General features: G+C 39.8%; 1 protein-coding gene across 1 annotated transcript; it reads left to right on the top strand.

Moving 5' to 3' along the window:
- The first annotated feature begins 2,689 nt into the window (after nucleotides 1-2,689).
- On the top strand, nucleotides 2,690-14,024 carry LOC120312465 (ryncolin-3-like). Its single transcript, XM_039353221.1, has 8 exons — nucleotides 2,690-2,894; nucleotides 4,451-4,588; nucleotides 5,172-5,243; nucleotides 5,521-5,556; nucleotides 10,905-11,038; nucleotides 11,464-11,593; nucleotides 12,608-12,742; nucleotides 13,665-14,024. Exons 1-8 carry the CDS (start codon nucleotides 2,696-2,698, stop codon nucleotides 13,910-13,912), a joined length of 1,092 nt encoding a protein of 363 aa, XP_039209155.1. The 5' UTR covers nucleotides 2,690-2,695; the 3' UTR covers nucleotides 13,913-14,024.

The raw sequence follows: 14,024 nt of genomic DNA, 5'->3' as shown, positions 1-14,024 counted from the left end.
TAGTATCAGTTCCAACAAGTACATCAGGAAGCGAAATATGTAAAGTTGTTATGCAAACATTCTGCATTGATATCTTTAAAGTTGTGTCGGTGACAACAGATGGTGCCCCAAACATGGTGGGGAAAAAAGTTGGATTTGTGAAATTGTTTACAGAAGCTATTGGACATCCGATTGTGCCTTTTCATTGTATTATTCATCAGGAGGCTTTATGTGCCAAGGCAGGATTCACTGACTTAAATGACTTAATGTCAGTTGTTACAAAAATAGTTAATTTAATAGCTGCTCGCCCCCTTCACAAGCGAGAATTTTCAGCACTTTTACTGGAGGTTGATTCCACCTACAGTGGACTGCTGATGTACAATAATGTAAGATGGCTGAGCCGAGGCAAGGTTCTTGAGCGCTTTGTGGAGTGCTTTGAAGAAATTAAGGTATTTCTTGAAGATAAGGATCTGGGAAACTTTCCTCAGCTCAATGAGGATAAGTGGGTCAACACCCTGATGTTTTTTACAGATCTCTCTGTTCATGTTAATGAACTGAACTTAAAGTTACAAGGTTTTGGCAAAAGTATTGATGTTATGTTTGGATACATAAAAGCTTTTGAAAGTAAAGTAAAAATTTTCAAGCGAGATGTAGAAACTAAAACGTATAAGTATTTTCCTCGAGTACAAAAGCATTTTGAGAAGGCCAGTGCAGCTGTACGAAATGAAGTGGAACTCTTGCATATGAAGTGCCAGCATGTTTTAGACTCATTACTTGACCAGTTTACTGATAGATTTAGTCAATTTAGAAGCCTAGAACAGACCATGAGAATAATTAAGTATCCTGATGTAGTAGTCTACAATAGTTTGGAATTAAATGGTTTCCAATGGACGCAAATAGATGATTTGGAGATGCAGCTTGCAGAATTTCAAGACAGCATCTGGGCTCAGGTGTTTGTCGACTTGAGGTCAAAGCTTGAGAATCTGGAAAGGGGCCGCTTGGAGAATCAAGATGAGTGCCACTACGAACAGGAAATTTGGAGTGCCTGGAACAGACTACCAGACACTTTTAGCACCCTGAAAAATATAGCAACAGCTTTACTCACAATTTTTCCTTCTACGTACTTTTGTGAGACCTTATTCTCAGCATTAAATAATATCAAAACCAACAAAAGAAACAGATTGACAGATGAGGTTAGTAGCGCTTGCTTGGGCCTGAAGTGTACAAAATACCAACCTTCAATTGAAGATTTAGCCAATGAAATTCAGCAACAAAAAAGTCACTAATATGCAGGTTAGTTAAAGAATTCGCCCTCCTCCTCACTTATCTCAGTTCACGGCACCCCAAACAAGTTCAATAATATCAAGGGCAACATACGAAATCGACAGATTGATGAACAAAGAAGTTACTAAGCAGGTATGTTAAATAATTTGTTTTTGGTTTATTAAATACAATTATATATTGCAATTATACATTTTTGTAGTTTAAACTATAAATTGCGCAAAATTATGTTTTTTTGTCAAAGTGACACACCACGTGAGTTATGCTCGATTTTTTGCCAAATTTTGACACACCATGCCGAAAAGGTTGCCCATCACTGGCCTAAGAGATACAAAAAAATGTCCTGAAATAGCCAGGAAATGTTCAACAGAAACAGAAATAAATTACTTTTGGTTACCAGTTTTAAATGAATTTGTTTACTTTAAAATATCTCTGCTGTTTTTCAAAACAAGTTTTCACAAGTCAGATTACAGAACTTAAATGATGCCATGTGATGACAAGAGGCTTCTTGTTCTGGCATTTCCTTTACCTGATGGTCATTGTTTTGGCAGGATTCTCTGATTATTAGAAATAACTTCTTATAATCACATGCTTTTGTCCTCGGAAACAGCCACCTTACCTTCGATTAGCCTCTTCTTTGACTTTCATTTTTTTTTCAAACTGCAAAGTCTTCTCCAGTGACTTTGGCCTCCACATTATATGTATATATATATATAAAAGCTTCAGTTTCATTATTAATAGTTTCAGTGAGTTATTTTATTTTATTTTATCCATTATTGGATGACTGATTTTTCTTGCGATTCAAGATGCTATCAAAATTTTACTCCAATCGCCAGAAGTTAAAGGCATTGTTTTGTGGCTGTTATTGTTAACCCAGGAACCTAGCAAACTTTTATTTCTATCATTACAATTACTGCAAGTATGTATGTGGCACACACAAAAATGGCTTTTTTTTCCTTTTAGTAAAAAAATAATTGTCTAAAACCAGTGATTTGCTATTGGTGAACTAGGAATATGGTCAGCTTTTCATCAATGAGGGATTTCTTGCAGGATAAGATTGGCTCAAGGATTCCTTCTCAGAAAGATATGAATGTGCTGCAGTCGGAGACCGAATGTCTTACCCTTAAAACAACAGTATCAGTTGCTTAGTGAATGTGGGAACTTGTCTAATCAAGAAAACTGTAGGGATTTATAGGATTATTGATTAAACCAATATGGTTTGGTTTTGTTTTTTTCTGATACGTGGCTACAATGCACATATTGTTCAATATAAGGAAAGGTTTGGTAATGTGACGAACATTGCATCATTCAAGAGTATCCTTTTTCCTTAACAATATTGAACTCTGCTGAAGTTGCACAAACAGAGATTGCAAAACAGATATGGGCATATTTTTCCTTAGTCAGAAAATGTAAGTACTTCCTGATTTCTCTGTTCATGCAATCATTAAAAGACATCCATATGGCAAGACACCACACACCTCTGGCTCAGAAAGAGAGAGAGAGCTGGCAAGGCAAAATGAAGCCTTGGGCTGGTTTCCACCTGATTTTTTTCCTGGTTGCTAGTTCTGTGGAGGGACAAGTCTCAAATGATGGTACTGGAAGACTCCAGGACACTGAAGCCACTTGTTGTGCACGTGAGTCCCAGCTGTGTGAACTTTCAGCTTGGTTCTTAGCCTGAGTGGAGCAGGAGCAGAATGTTGGAACTTAGTTTCCCAATAAAGCCAGTTCACGAGAAAAGGAATACTTGCCTCACATTCTTTCTTCTACTCTGAGCATGAGGACCCAAATTGTTGGAGGCAATGCTGACTCTGTAAACTGCTTAGAGAGTTCTATAAAGCACTATAAATCAGTATATAAGTCTAAGTGCTATTGCTATCTAGGCACTGCTGACGAGCAGTTTTGCAGATAAAGAGATGGCTTAGGAACAGGTAAGGAATGGATTCTGGCTGCAGTGAGGTTCTGTCTTAAGATTGAGCAATACTTGAGGGTGCTGGTGGGATTTAAAGGTTGGAGAAAGTTAATGAGTTGTGATGCTCTTTAATGGAAGGAGCTCCTTTACAAGCAGCAGAAGCTTCACAATAGCTTTTAATGATCAATAAGTTGCTTTTTAAATAAATGAGAGAATTGATCTTGAGCTACAGTGTAATTTTCAGATGACATTTTATTCATGTGGAACATATATTAGCTGGGGTTTTGATACCTGTAAAACATTATTAAGATCTTTGCCTAAGCAGCATGTGCCTAAGTATTTGCCTAAGCAGTTTTATGTATATATTTGTATAGGTAAACATGAGAACAAGAAAGTTTAATCCTACATCTTCTAGAGGGCCTCCTAATGAACCGTGCTTTATGTGGAAGCCCTTAGTTTCACACTGTGTAAAGGGCGAAGATGAGAGCTGGTTTGGTGTAGCGGTTAAATAATCAGGCTAGAAATTGGAAGACCATGAGCTCTAGTTCCGCTTTAGGCACAAAGTCATCTGACCTTGGAACAGTCATTCTGTCTCAGCTCTAAGAAGGTAAGGGCAAGTCACTTCTGAGAAAGCTTGCCAAGAAAGCTGCAGGGATTTGCCCAGCAGTTGCCAAGAATCCAGAATCATTTAAAAGCATGGAAAAGAAAAAAGAAGAGGAAATAAAAGGAAAGGAAAGGAAAGAAAAGAAGAAAAAGGAAGGAAGGAAGGAAGGAAGGAAGGAAGGAAGGAAGGAAGGAAGGAAGGAAGGAAGGAAGGAAAAAAGGGGGAGTCAAAACAAATCAAGGATTTTTTTTAAAGAAGTATGCACTCTTGTGTTAGAGCAGGGGTTCTCAACCTTGGCAACTTTAAGACTTGTGGACTTCAACTCCCAGAATTCCTCAGCCAGCAAATTCTGGGAGTTGAAGTCCACAAGTCTTAAAGTTGCCAAGGTTGAGAACCCCTGTGTTAGAGAATGTCCTTGGGGAATAGCCTCCTAATTTCATTCTCAAATTCTCCAACAGCCCAGGAACAGAAATGTTTATGTGTGGAAAATATGAATGAAAGAACTTTTGTGTCTCTTTTGCACCCTAATCACCTTACCTGCTGCTCCCCCCTGATTTTCTAGCATCTCACTCGTGCTATTTTGGTTTAATGTGAACCTGTTGCTCCATAAAGGGACCGTACTGCTTCTCTTCGGTTTTTCATGATGTGTCCTTTTTATGCTCTTTCTCCTATGCCAGAGCTGAAGGGCTTCACACAATGCGGAAATGACAAGATTATTCTCCAAGGTCAGGCTGGGATACCTGGAATTCCAGGTGTGCCAGGAACAAATGGATCACCAGGGCTAAAGGGTGACCCAGGTCCTCAGGGGCCCCCAGGTGAGTAAATGCCCATTGAAGATGTCATTCCATGTATTCGCAGCAGCTTATTTGCTGCCTTTCCTTATAACGGTGGGAAGCAAACTTTGTACTAATAATGCTGCTTGCCTGGAAAAGGATAAGTTGCTGGCAGAGAGACAAAAGCAATCCTCTTTCTCTCAAATGCTAGATAGGAAGTGAAAGTTGCGTGTTCTTTAGTCAGTAAGAGGATTCTTAAAGGTCAATGTCTTAACAAAGTAATCAGGAGATGATTCTTCTTCAGGTGAAAGATTTGGTTCTCAGGTGTTGTGGGAACTTTTTTTAAAAAACAGGTGGACTAGATCATTTTGTCCTATGAGTTGTTCTTATGCCCATGAGGTTTTTTTTTTTTTCCTTTCAGGAGAATTGGCAATGCTACCAAGGATTTGTTAGTCACCGAGCTACAAATCCAGCATAACTTCATACAAATCCAGACTCTCAACAGTTTTGAGCTAAAATTTTCATCAGTGCAATGTCTGGCTTCAAAAATCTTTTTCTAGATGTATTTAAATGCTCCTAAGCTGGTCTTTCTCCTCCTCTCATTCTTCTTTCTCTTCTTCTTCAGGTGAAAGTGGTTCTGCTGGGATAACTGGAAAAGCTGGACCGAAAGGAAACAGAGGAGACAAAGGTGACAAAGGTAATGCACCTATTGATTGAGATTAGAGGTTGTGCAAGAGCTGGATCAAAGGGGAAGCATTGGCACATCTGTATGTCACAGATAACACTTTATTTCATGGCGTCCTTGGTTGAACTGTTTGTAATATAGAATATGTAATATATAGAATGATGATAGCATCATCACTAAGAGGAATGTGCAATATACTGGCATGTAGAAGTTATTCTTATGTATGGGTCTTAGGAACCTTTCTGTTTATCCACTGCACAAGAAATTGCCTTTTTTCTTCTTCTTACAGGAGATGCCTGCAGCTTAGACAATTGCCAAGCGAAAGGTATGCCCCTTCTTCCTCTTTCTCAATAGCTTCCCTGGTGGGATAATAATAATAATAATAATAATAATAATAATAATAATAATAATAATAATAATAGTAGTAGTAGTAGTAGTAGTAGTAATAATAATAATAAAATTCGAAGGGACCTTGGAGGTTATCTAGTTCAACCCCCCTGCTCAGACAGGAACTTTTTCCCCATTGCCAGCAATGGGATGGGCGCGGTTTCTACGTGATGCATCTGGCCCATGGGCCAGCAGTTTGACACGCCTGCTTTAAGCCCTCTCCTTAGCCAACCCAGCAACTGATCTCTATAAAAGCTGAGCAGAGAGGCAAATGGATAACAACAATAATAATAATAATAATAAAATTGGAAGAGACCTTGGAGATCATCTAGTCCAGCGGTTCTCAACGTTTGTGTGATGGCGACCCCCGTCACACAGACGCGCTGCGCATGCCGCCCCCATGCGTGGCACGCATGCGCGCCGCCGCCCCCTGAGGGGGAAAAATGGCAGATCGCGTTGTTTGGCGACCCCCGTAAAATGGTCGTTCGACCCCAAATGGAGTCGCGACCCATAGGTTGAGAACCGCTGATCTAGTCCAACCCCTTGCTCAGGCAGGAAATGGCTGCCCAGTCTCTTCTTAAAAACTTCCAGTGTTGGAGCATTCACCGCTTCTGGAGGCAGGTTGTTCCACTGGTTAATTGTTCTAACTGTCAGGAAGTTTCTCCTTAGTTCTAGGTTGCTTCTCTCCTTGATTAGTTTCCATCCGTTGCTTCTTGTCCTGCCTTCAGGCGCTTTGAAGAATAGCTTAATTCCCTCTTCTTTATGGCAGCCCCTGAGATATTGGAATAATGCTATCATGTTCCCCCTTGTCCTTCTCTTCATTAAACTAGATATACCCATTTCCAGCAACCATTCCTTATATGTTTTAGCCTCCAGTTCCCTAATCATCTTTGTTGCCCTTCTCTGTACTTTTTCTAGAGTCTCAACATCTTTTTTACATCATGGTGACCAAAACTGGATGCAGTATTCCAAATGTGGCCTTACCAAGGCATTGTAAAGTGGTATACTTCACATGATCTTGATTCTGTCCCTCTGTTAATGCAGCCTAGCACTGTGTTGACTTTTTTGGCAGCTGCAGCACACTGCTGGCTCATATTTAAGTGATTATCACTAGGACTTCAAGATCCCTCTCACAGTTACTACTATTGAGCAAGGTACCACCCATACTATGCTTGTACATTTGGTTTTTCTTGCCGTAAATGTATAACCTCATTTTTTTCACAATTGAATTTCATTTTGTTAGATAGTGCCCAGTTTTCACATCTGTCCAGATCCACCTGTATCTTAAGCCTATCTTCTGGAGTGTTGGCTATTCCTGCCAGCTTGGTGTCATCTGCAAATCTGATGAGTTCCTCATCTATCCCCTTGTCCAAATCATTGATGAAGATGTTGAAGAGCACTGGGCCTAGAACAGAGCCCTGGGGCACCCCACTACACACTTCCTTCCATGTAGATGCAGTTCCATTGAGGACCACATGCTGAGTACGGCCTGTCAGCCAGATACGAATCCATTTGGTGGTGATACTGTCTAACCCACATTTTTTCTATCTTATCAAGTAGTGGGTTGTGATCTACTTTACCAAATGCCTTACTGACGTCCAGGTAAATTATATCCACAGCATCGATTGATTCAGCTTTTCACCCAGATGGTAACTGGATCATTCTGGGAGCTGAAGGCCAAAAAACATAGAAGCATCCGATGCAGAAAGCTTGCTTTGCTAGTGTCAGCCTTGCCAGTTTTCATAATTAAGCTAAAAATGCCTAAAACCTGCCAATCATTTTCTTCTGACCTGGCACGTTCCTATTTGTGCCAGCCACAATCTCCATCAGAAGACACAAGTTAAGATAGGCAAGAAAATGGTTAGGGAGCACCTGTCCAGCCTAGATGAGTTCAAATCGCCAGGACCAGATGGATTACACCCCAGAGTTCTCAAGGAACTGGCAGATGTGATATCGGAGCCACTGAACTATATTTTTCAAAGATCCTGGAACACAGGGGAACTACCAGAGGACTGGAAAAGAGCTGATGTAGTTCCCATCCTCAAAAAAGGAAAAAAAATGGATCCAGGAAATTACAGACCTATCAGCCTGACCTCAATACCTGGGAAGATCCTGGAAAAGATAATCAAACAACGAATCAACGAACACCTAGAGGCAAACAAAGTCATTACTAAAAGCCAACATGGGTTTGTCAAAAATAGATCATGCCAGACAAATCTTATTGCATTCTTTGACCAAGTGACAAAATTAGTGGATCAGAGGAATGCTGTGGACATAATTTACTTGGACTTCAGTAAGGCATTTGATAAAGTAGATCACAACCTACTACTTGACAAGATAGAAAAATGTGGGGTAGACAGAACCACCACCAGATGGATCCGTAGCTGGCTGACCGGCCGTACTCAGCGAGTGGTCCTCAATGGAACTGCATCTATATGGAGGGAAGTGTGTAGTGGGGTGCCCCAGGGCTCTGTTCTGGGCCCAGTACTCTTCAACATCTTCATCAACGATTTGGATGAAGGGATAGATGGGGAACTCATCAAATTTGCAGATGACACCAAGCTGGCAGGAATAGCCAACACTCCAGAAGACAGGCTTCAGGTACAGAAGGATCTGGACAGACTTGAACACTGGGCACTAACTAACAAAATGAAATTCAATGGTGAAAAAAGCAAGGTTCTACATTTAGGCAAGAAAAACCAAATGCACAAGTACAGCATAGGTGGCACCATGCTCAAGAGTAGTAACTGTGAGAGGGACCTCGGAGTCCTAGTAGACAATCACTTAAATATGAGCCAGCAGTGTGCTGCAGCTGCCAAAAAGGCCAACACAGTGCTAGGCTGCATTAACAGAGGGATAGAATCAAGATCACGCGAAGTATTAATACCACTCTTCAATGCCTTGGTAAGGCCACACTTGGAATACTGCATCCAGTTTTGGTCACCACGATGTAAAAAAGATGTTGAGACTCTAGAAAGAGTACAGAGAAGAGCAACAAAGATGATTAGGGGACTGGAGGCTAAAACATATAAGGAACGGTTGCTAGAATTGGGTATGTCTAGTTTAACGAAGAGAAGGACAAGGGGGGACATGATAGCAGTATTCCAATATCTCAGGGGCTGCCATAAAGAAGAGGGAATTAAGCTATTTTCCAAAGCACCTGAAGGCAGGACAAGAAGCAACGGGTGGAAACTAATCAAGGAGAGAAGCAACCTAGAACTAAGGAGAAACTTCCTGACAGTGAGAACAATTAATCAGTGGAACAGCTTGCCTCCAGAAGCAGTAAATGCTCCAACACTGGAAGTTTTTAAGAAGAGACTGGACAGCCATTTGTCCGAAATGGTGTAGGGTTTCCTGCCCGAGCAGGGGGTTGGACTAGATGACCTCCAAGGTCCCTTCCAACTTTACTATTATTATTATTATTATCTGCAGCAGCCTCTCTGTCTTAATAAATACAGTGTACAGTATTCTTAGTCATTTAATCGACTGAATAAGTCAAGTTGGAAAAACATCTTTCTTTTAGCTCCACTCTATTACACTTCTAAACAGCCTTCATAGTCTCAATTCTCTCATCAAGTTGTTATTTCCAGAACTTTTTACAGAAAGTGTTGGCAGTCAGATATAAAAGCAGTATAAATTATTAATGTAAGCAGATGGAATTAATATAAGCAAGTGATAAGAACTGATGACTCTTCCTATCTGATTATTTCCTACCAAAATACCTGAAATTAAAATTACAAGAACTTACTAAACTATCTGATAAGCTGTATTTTTATGTATCTTTACAGATTGTCAGTAAATATGTAAAGTGATGAGTTCTGAGACTGTGCAATACCTTACATTTAACATGGGAATATATATTTTCTTAATCTAAGAATGAAAGGCTTTTCATGGTCTGGGAAAAAGTAACATGTTATCAAATATACTGTATAAAAGACACTAAGGTATAAGAAGAAATTCATAAGATACTGTTGAAAATCTTTCAGAAGAGATTACATCCTCTTATATAAAGAAAAATGGCAATTGAACTGGAAGGATTCAGAATAAATAGGGGAATATGAGATAATATATTTAACAACAGTAGATGGAAACATCAGAAGAATAGCTGTACCATTTGCACTGGTATATGTTGTAAGACAGTTGTGTCCTTTCCTTGACCAGGAATCCTTGCAGGTGATCATTCATGCCCTGATCACTTTATGATTGAACTTCTTTAAGGCACTCTACATAGGGCTACCCTTGAAGACTGCCTGGAAGCTACAATTGGTTCAAAATAGAATGGTAGAAGCAGTAATGGGCCCATCTCATCATGTCTGTATGTGACCACAGCTATGAGAGTTGCATTGGCTGCCAGCTAGCTTCAAAACTCTGGTTGTTCCCTTTAAAACCCTGTATAGCATAGGACCTGACTTACCTGCTAGGTTCTGGCAGAATGAATCCCTTCAATTAAATATTGTCCTCTTACGGGACTTAGGAAGCATGACGTCTCTGCCATGCCCCCCTCTCTATGGATCAGCATCTTTCTACATATATGGAGCACTCAGAATCCACTGGAGTAGGAAGCTGTGATTGAATGTGTGGATGACCTGGGGGGATAAGAGGAAGAAATGCTGCCTAGCAAAAAAGAAGACAAAAGAGGCAAGATCCCTCAGTGGCCAAAAATGGTCAAAAATGCAAAATCCAATCTAAACATCTGGCTGACTGGGTAACAAATCATAAGAATAACACTTATATAAAAATAATTGAAAAGTGATGAAAGACCTGGTAAGATCTTGGTAAACCTTTTGAAGTGAAAATAATATTTTTAAAACATTGCAACTCTGAATAATGGCTTTCTGAAAGATATATGTCTTCAAATTTTAAATTTTATTCAGGTGCATATACTTATCTGAGGAAGATAAAGAAAAGTTTTTGTAATAGCCAAATTCAGAATAGGTTTTGGATTAGCACAAACTCATTAACCACAGGCCGAGGATCATAATGATACTTGTCATTTGCATGTATCACTATTCCCCAATGAGACTCAAACTCCCATCATCCTCAGCAAGCAATAGTTCCAAAGATATCTACTCCTTTCCCCTGGAATTATCTTGCTGTATGTAAATTTTTATGTAAACTTTTTATAAGGGATCTCCATGAATTTATTGCATTACAATAAGCATTCGTATTTCTACACAGAGATTATAGTGATTTCACACTTGGGAATCCTCTACAAAGGTCAACATCTGTCCCAGACATATATTTTGCCGGAACTGTCCCACCTAACCCTCCCTATTCTTCCTTCAGAGACAGAAGCCAGAAACTGCAAGGACCTCCTGGAACGTGGGGAGACCCTGAATGGCTGGTACACAATCTACCCAACCAAGGGGAACCCAATGCTGGTTTTCTGTGACATGGAGACAGATGGAGGAGGCTGGTTGGTAAGTGGGAGCCCAAGAAGGAGGAGGTAGAGATAATTATCTACTTGTATGCATCAGAAGAACAAGAAACCCCATATTACTATAATTAATCTTTTAAACAAGTAGGCTCCATGGTGTCATTTTTGTTATAAAATAATAGCAGCTGTTGAGGGACCCATCAGTCTTCCCTCATCTGAATAGATTAGTGATGGACAACTTGCAGCCCCAGGGCTGAATGAGATTCCCAAGGGATTTGAGCCTAGGACAGTAGACAACTGTCTACTGACGGTCCTAAGGAGTTGCTCCTTAATTATGACTTAGAAGAGGAGCCATCGTTCTATTCAAGGCTGAAAGACAGTCTCCCCACTTCAGAAATGGCATAGGTTTAGGAAAGCAGCTTCTCCATCAAGCAGATGCTGAGGTATCGCTCCCTTTCTCTCCACCAGCTCTTCCAGAGGCGGCAGGATGGATCTGTCGATTTCTACCGTGACTGGGAAGCATACAAGAAAGGATTTGGGAGGCAAGAATCAGAATTCTGGTTGGGCAATGATAAGATCCATCTTCTCACCAGCTCTGGTAAACCCAAAATCTCCCTGATACTCAGTTTGATACTTTAAATCTGTTTACACAGACAATGTTTATCTTTATCATAATTAATTTTTAAGTATCAATCTTTCCAGATTCAGCCCTTTAATAGTACCAGAGACTCTCTTTGCACCACAGAGATACAATATAGCAATAGCACTTAGACTTATATATTGCTTCATAGTGCTTTACATCCTTTTCAGAGTTAGCATATTGCCCCCAACAATCTGGGTCCTCATTTTACCGACCTCGGAAGGATAGAAGGCTGAGTCAAACTTGAGCCAGTGAGAATCGAACTGCTGAACCGCTGGAAGCCGGCAGCCAACAGAAGTAGCCTGCATTCTAACCATTGTGCCACCACTCTGATCTGTTGGTGTCAGTCCATAAGACTTAACTTCCATTTCCTTCCATAGAGATGAATGGTATATTCCAAATTCATAAATCAAATCTGGGAAAAACAGATATTCTTTCCTGTAATTTGGAAATTGTCTTGGAGCTTTATGCAGCATGATTCCCCAAGAGGGCTGATCACTAGCTGAGGAATAAAATGTTAGAATCAGGAAAAAAGAAAAAAAGAAAGTTACCTTCTTTCTCTGGGGGTCCCTAAATTCTCTTTTTGAAAAAGTGTGTGGAACCAAGACACCGAGAAACCATCTGTCCTGTCTTATCCATCATTTGTAGGGAGAAAGTTATTAAAAGATTGACTTTGTAAAAGGTAAAGAAAAAAAAGTGGCAGTGCAGAGGATCACTTTCTAATTGTGTAAAAAGATTGGAAAAACTCAAGTAAGACAGGGGTGTAATCCCCCTCGGACTCCCTTTGTGATCCCGTGATTCTGTTCCTCTATCTTGATTACTCATCATTGCTTTTGAATGGACATGGATCATAATTCCACTATGATCATGTCCATGTGGAGTGAAAGTCTACTACAATGATTAGCAGGCTTCCCTTCAAAGACTTCTGCACCTCTAGTAATTCTCCAATAATGTTTATCTTTTGGTATTCAGGAACACAGCAGCTGAGGATTGATCTGGAAGATTTCAGTGGTTCCAAAACGTTTGCAACATATTCCAGTTTCAGAATCGCAAATGAAAATGAAAATTACAAATTAATACTGGGTTCTTATTTGAGTGGTAACATGGGTGAGTAATAGAGAAAATGCCTCTGAATTTGAGTACCTTCTTTCGGTGAATATAATAAACATAAATAATTGGTTCGAAGAGTGAGATGGGCAGCAAATAAATTTAATAATAGAAAAACTGGAGAAGATAACAAAATGCAAGCAGAAATAGAACATCTGTGGTAAAAGAAAGCCAAGATAGTACCCATAGTAATAAGTACTTTGGTACTTATTTAAGTACCACCACTGGCATTGACAAAATCAGCACTAGTCAATTGTAAAAGCACATTTACTTGGAACAGCTTACATCTCGCAACAATACCTGTAACACAATCAAACATCAATATCTGCCTATATTGGGTCCTTCAGAAGGGGGAATAAAAATGCCAATTCCAATCTAAACATCTACCTGCATAATAATATCACATGACCCAATGCAGAATGCAGAAACAATTTAAGCCAGGGGGCTGCCTAATTCTTTCTAGCTTATCAGAGGGACAATATGGGAGTGTGAATATGAAGAAACAGCCCTTCAACTGGTCCAAGGAGCAAAATGCAATCCCAGATTCAGGGAACCTATCCATTCCTTGACTTAATGTGTTAATGGGGTTCAGGTATTCAGTTTATCAGTCACGATTTACAACGTGGCCTGTTAGATGGACTTCAGGGTGGTGTATTCAACAAATCAAGTCAAGCAAGCCATGGCTTCAGGAAACAGGTAAAGCCATTGAAAAACACATTGCATCATCTTGACCGAGCTGGCTAGTGATGCCAAAGTTCAAATTTGGGAAATTGTGCAAATAAACCGGATGCTCTATCATTTATATTTAATCCCTTTCTAATTCTTAGTGGTGTAGGAACATTTTTCATTGGTGAAATACCCGATAGGTTTGTATTCCTGGAAGAGATGAACTTAGTGCTTCCCTGTGATTTCTTCCTTTTAGGTGATTCTTTCTCAGGGCAAAATGACCATGCATTCTCTACCAAAGACAGAGACAATGATATCTATGATGAAAATTGTGCCGTAAGTTTCAAAGGAGCCTGGTGGTATGCTAAATGCCATACTTCCAATCTGAATGGCCTGTATTACAAAGGGGAGCATACCTCTTTTGCTGATGGCATCAACTGGGCTGCTGCAAAGGGGTACCATTATTCTTACAAGTATGTGGATATGAAAATTAGACCACAATAAATGAAACCACAGTTTGACAGATTCTTCAACATGACCCAAAATGTACTAGCAATTACTATTCTTCTATATTCTCTTCTGGGAAAAAATTAAATGCAGCATATCTTTAAAACTG

This window comes from Crotalus tigris, unplaced genomic scaffold (genome assembly GCF_016545835.1).
Source record: "Crotalus tigris isolate CLP2741 ecotype Arizona unplaced genomic scaffold, ASM1654583v1 scf7180000018504.2861643, whole genome shotgun sequence".
NCBI classification, from domain to species: Eukaryota; Metazoa; Chordata; class Lepidosauria; order Squamata; family Viperidae; genus Crotalus; species Crotalus tigris.
This window is presented reverse-complemented; position numbering and strand designations above follow the sequence as displayed.

Coding starts and splice junctions, on each gene's coding strand:
- LOC120312465 (XM_039353221.1), top strand. CDS start 2,696: ATGCAATCATTAAAAGACATCCATATGGCAAGACACCACACACCTCTG. Junction 2,895..4,450: donor TGAAGCCACTTGTTGTGCAC/GTGAGTCCCAGC, acceptor CTCCTATGCCAG/AGCTGAAGGGCTTCACACAA. Junction 12,743..13,664: donor TTATTTGAGTGGTAACATGG/GTGAGTAATAGA, acceptor TCTTCCTTTTAG/GTGATTCTTTCTCAGGGCAA.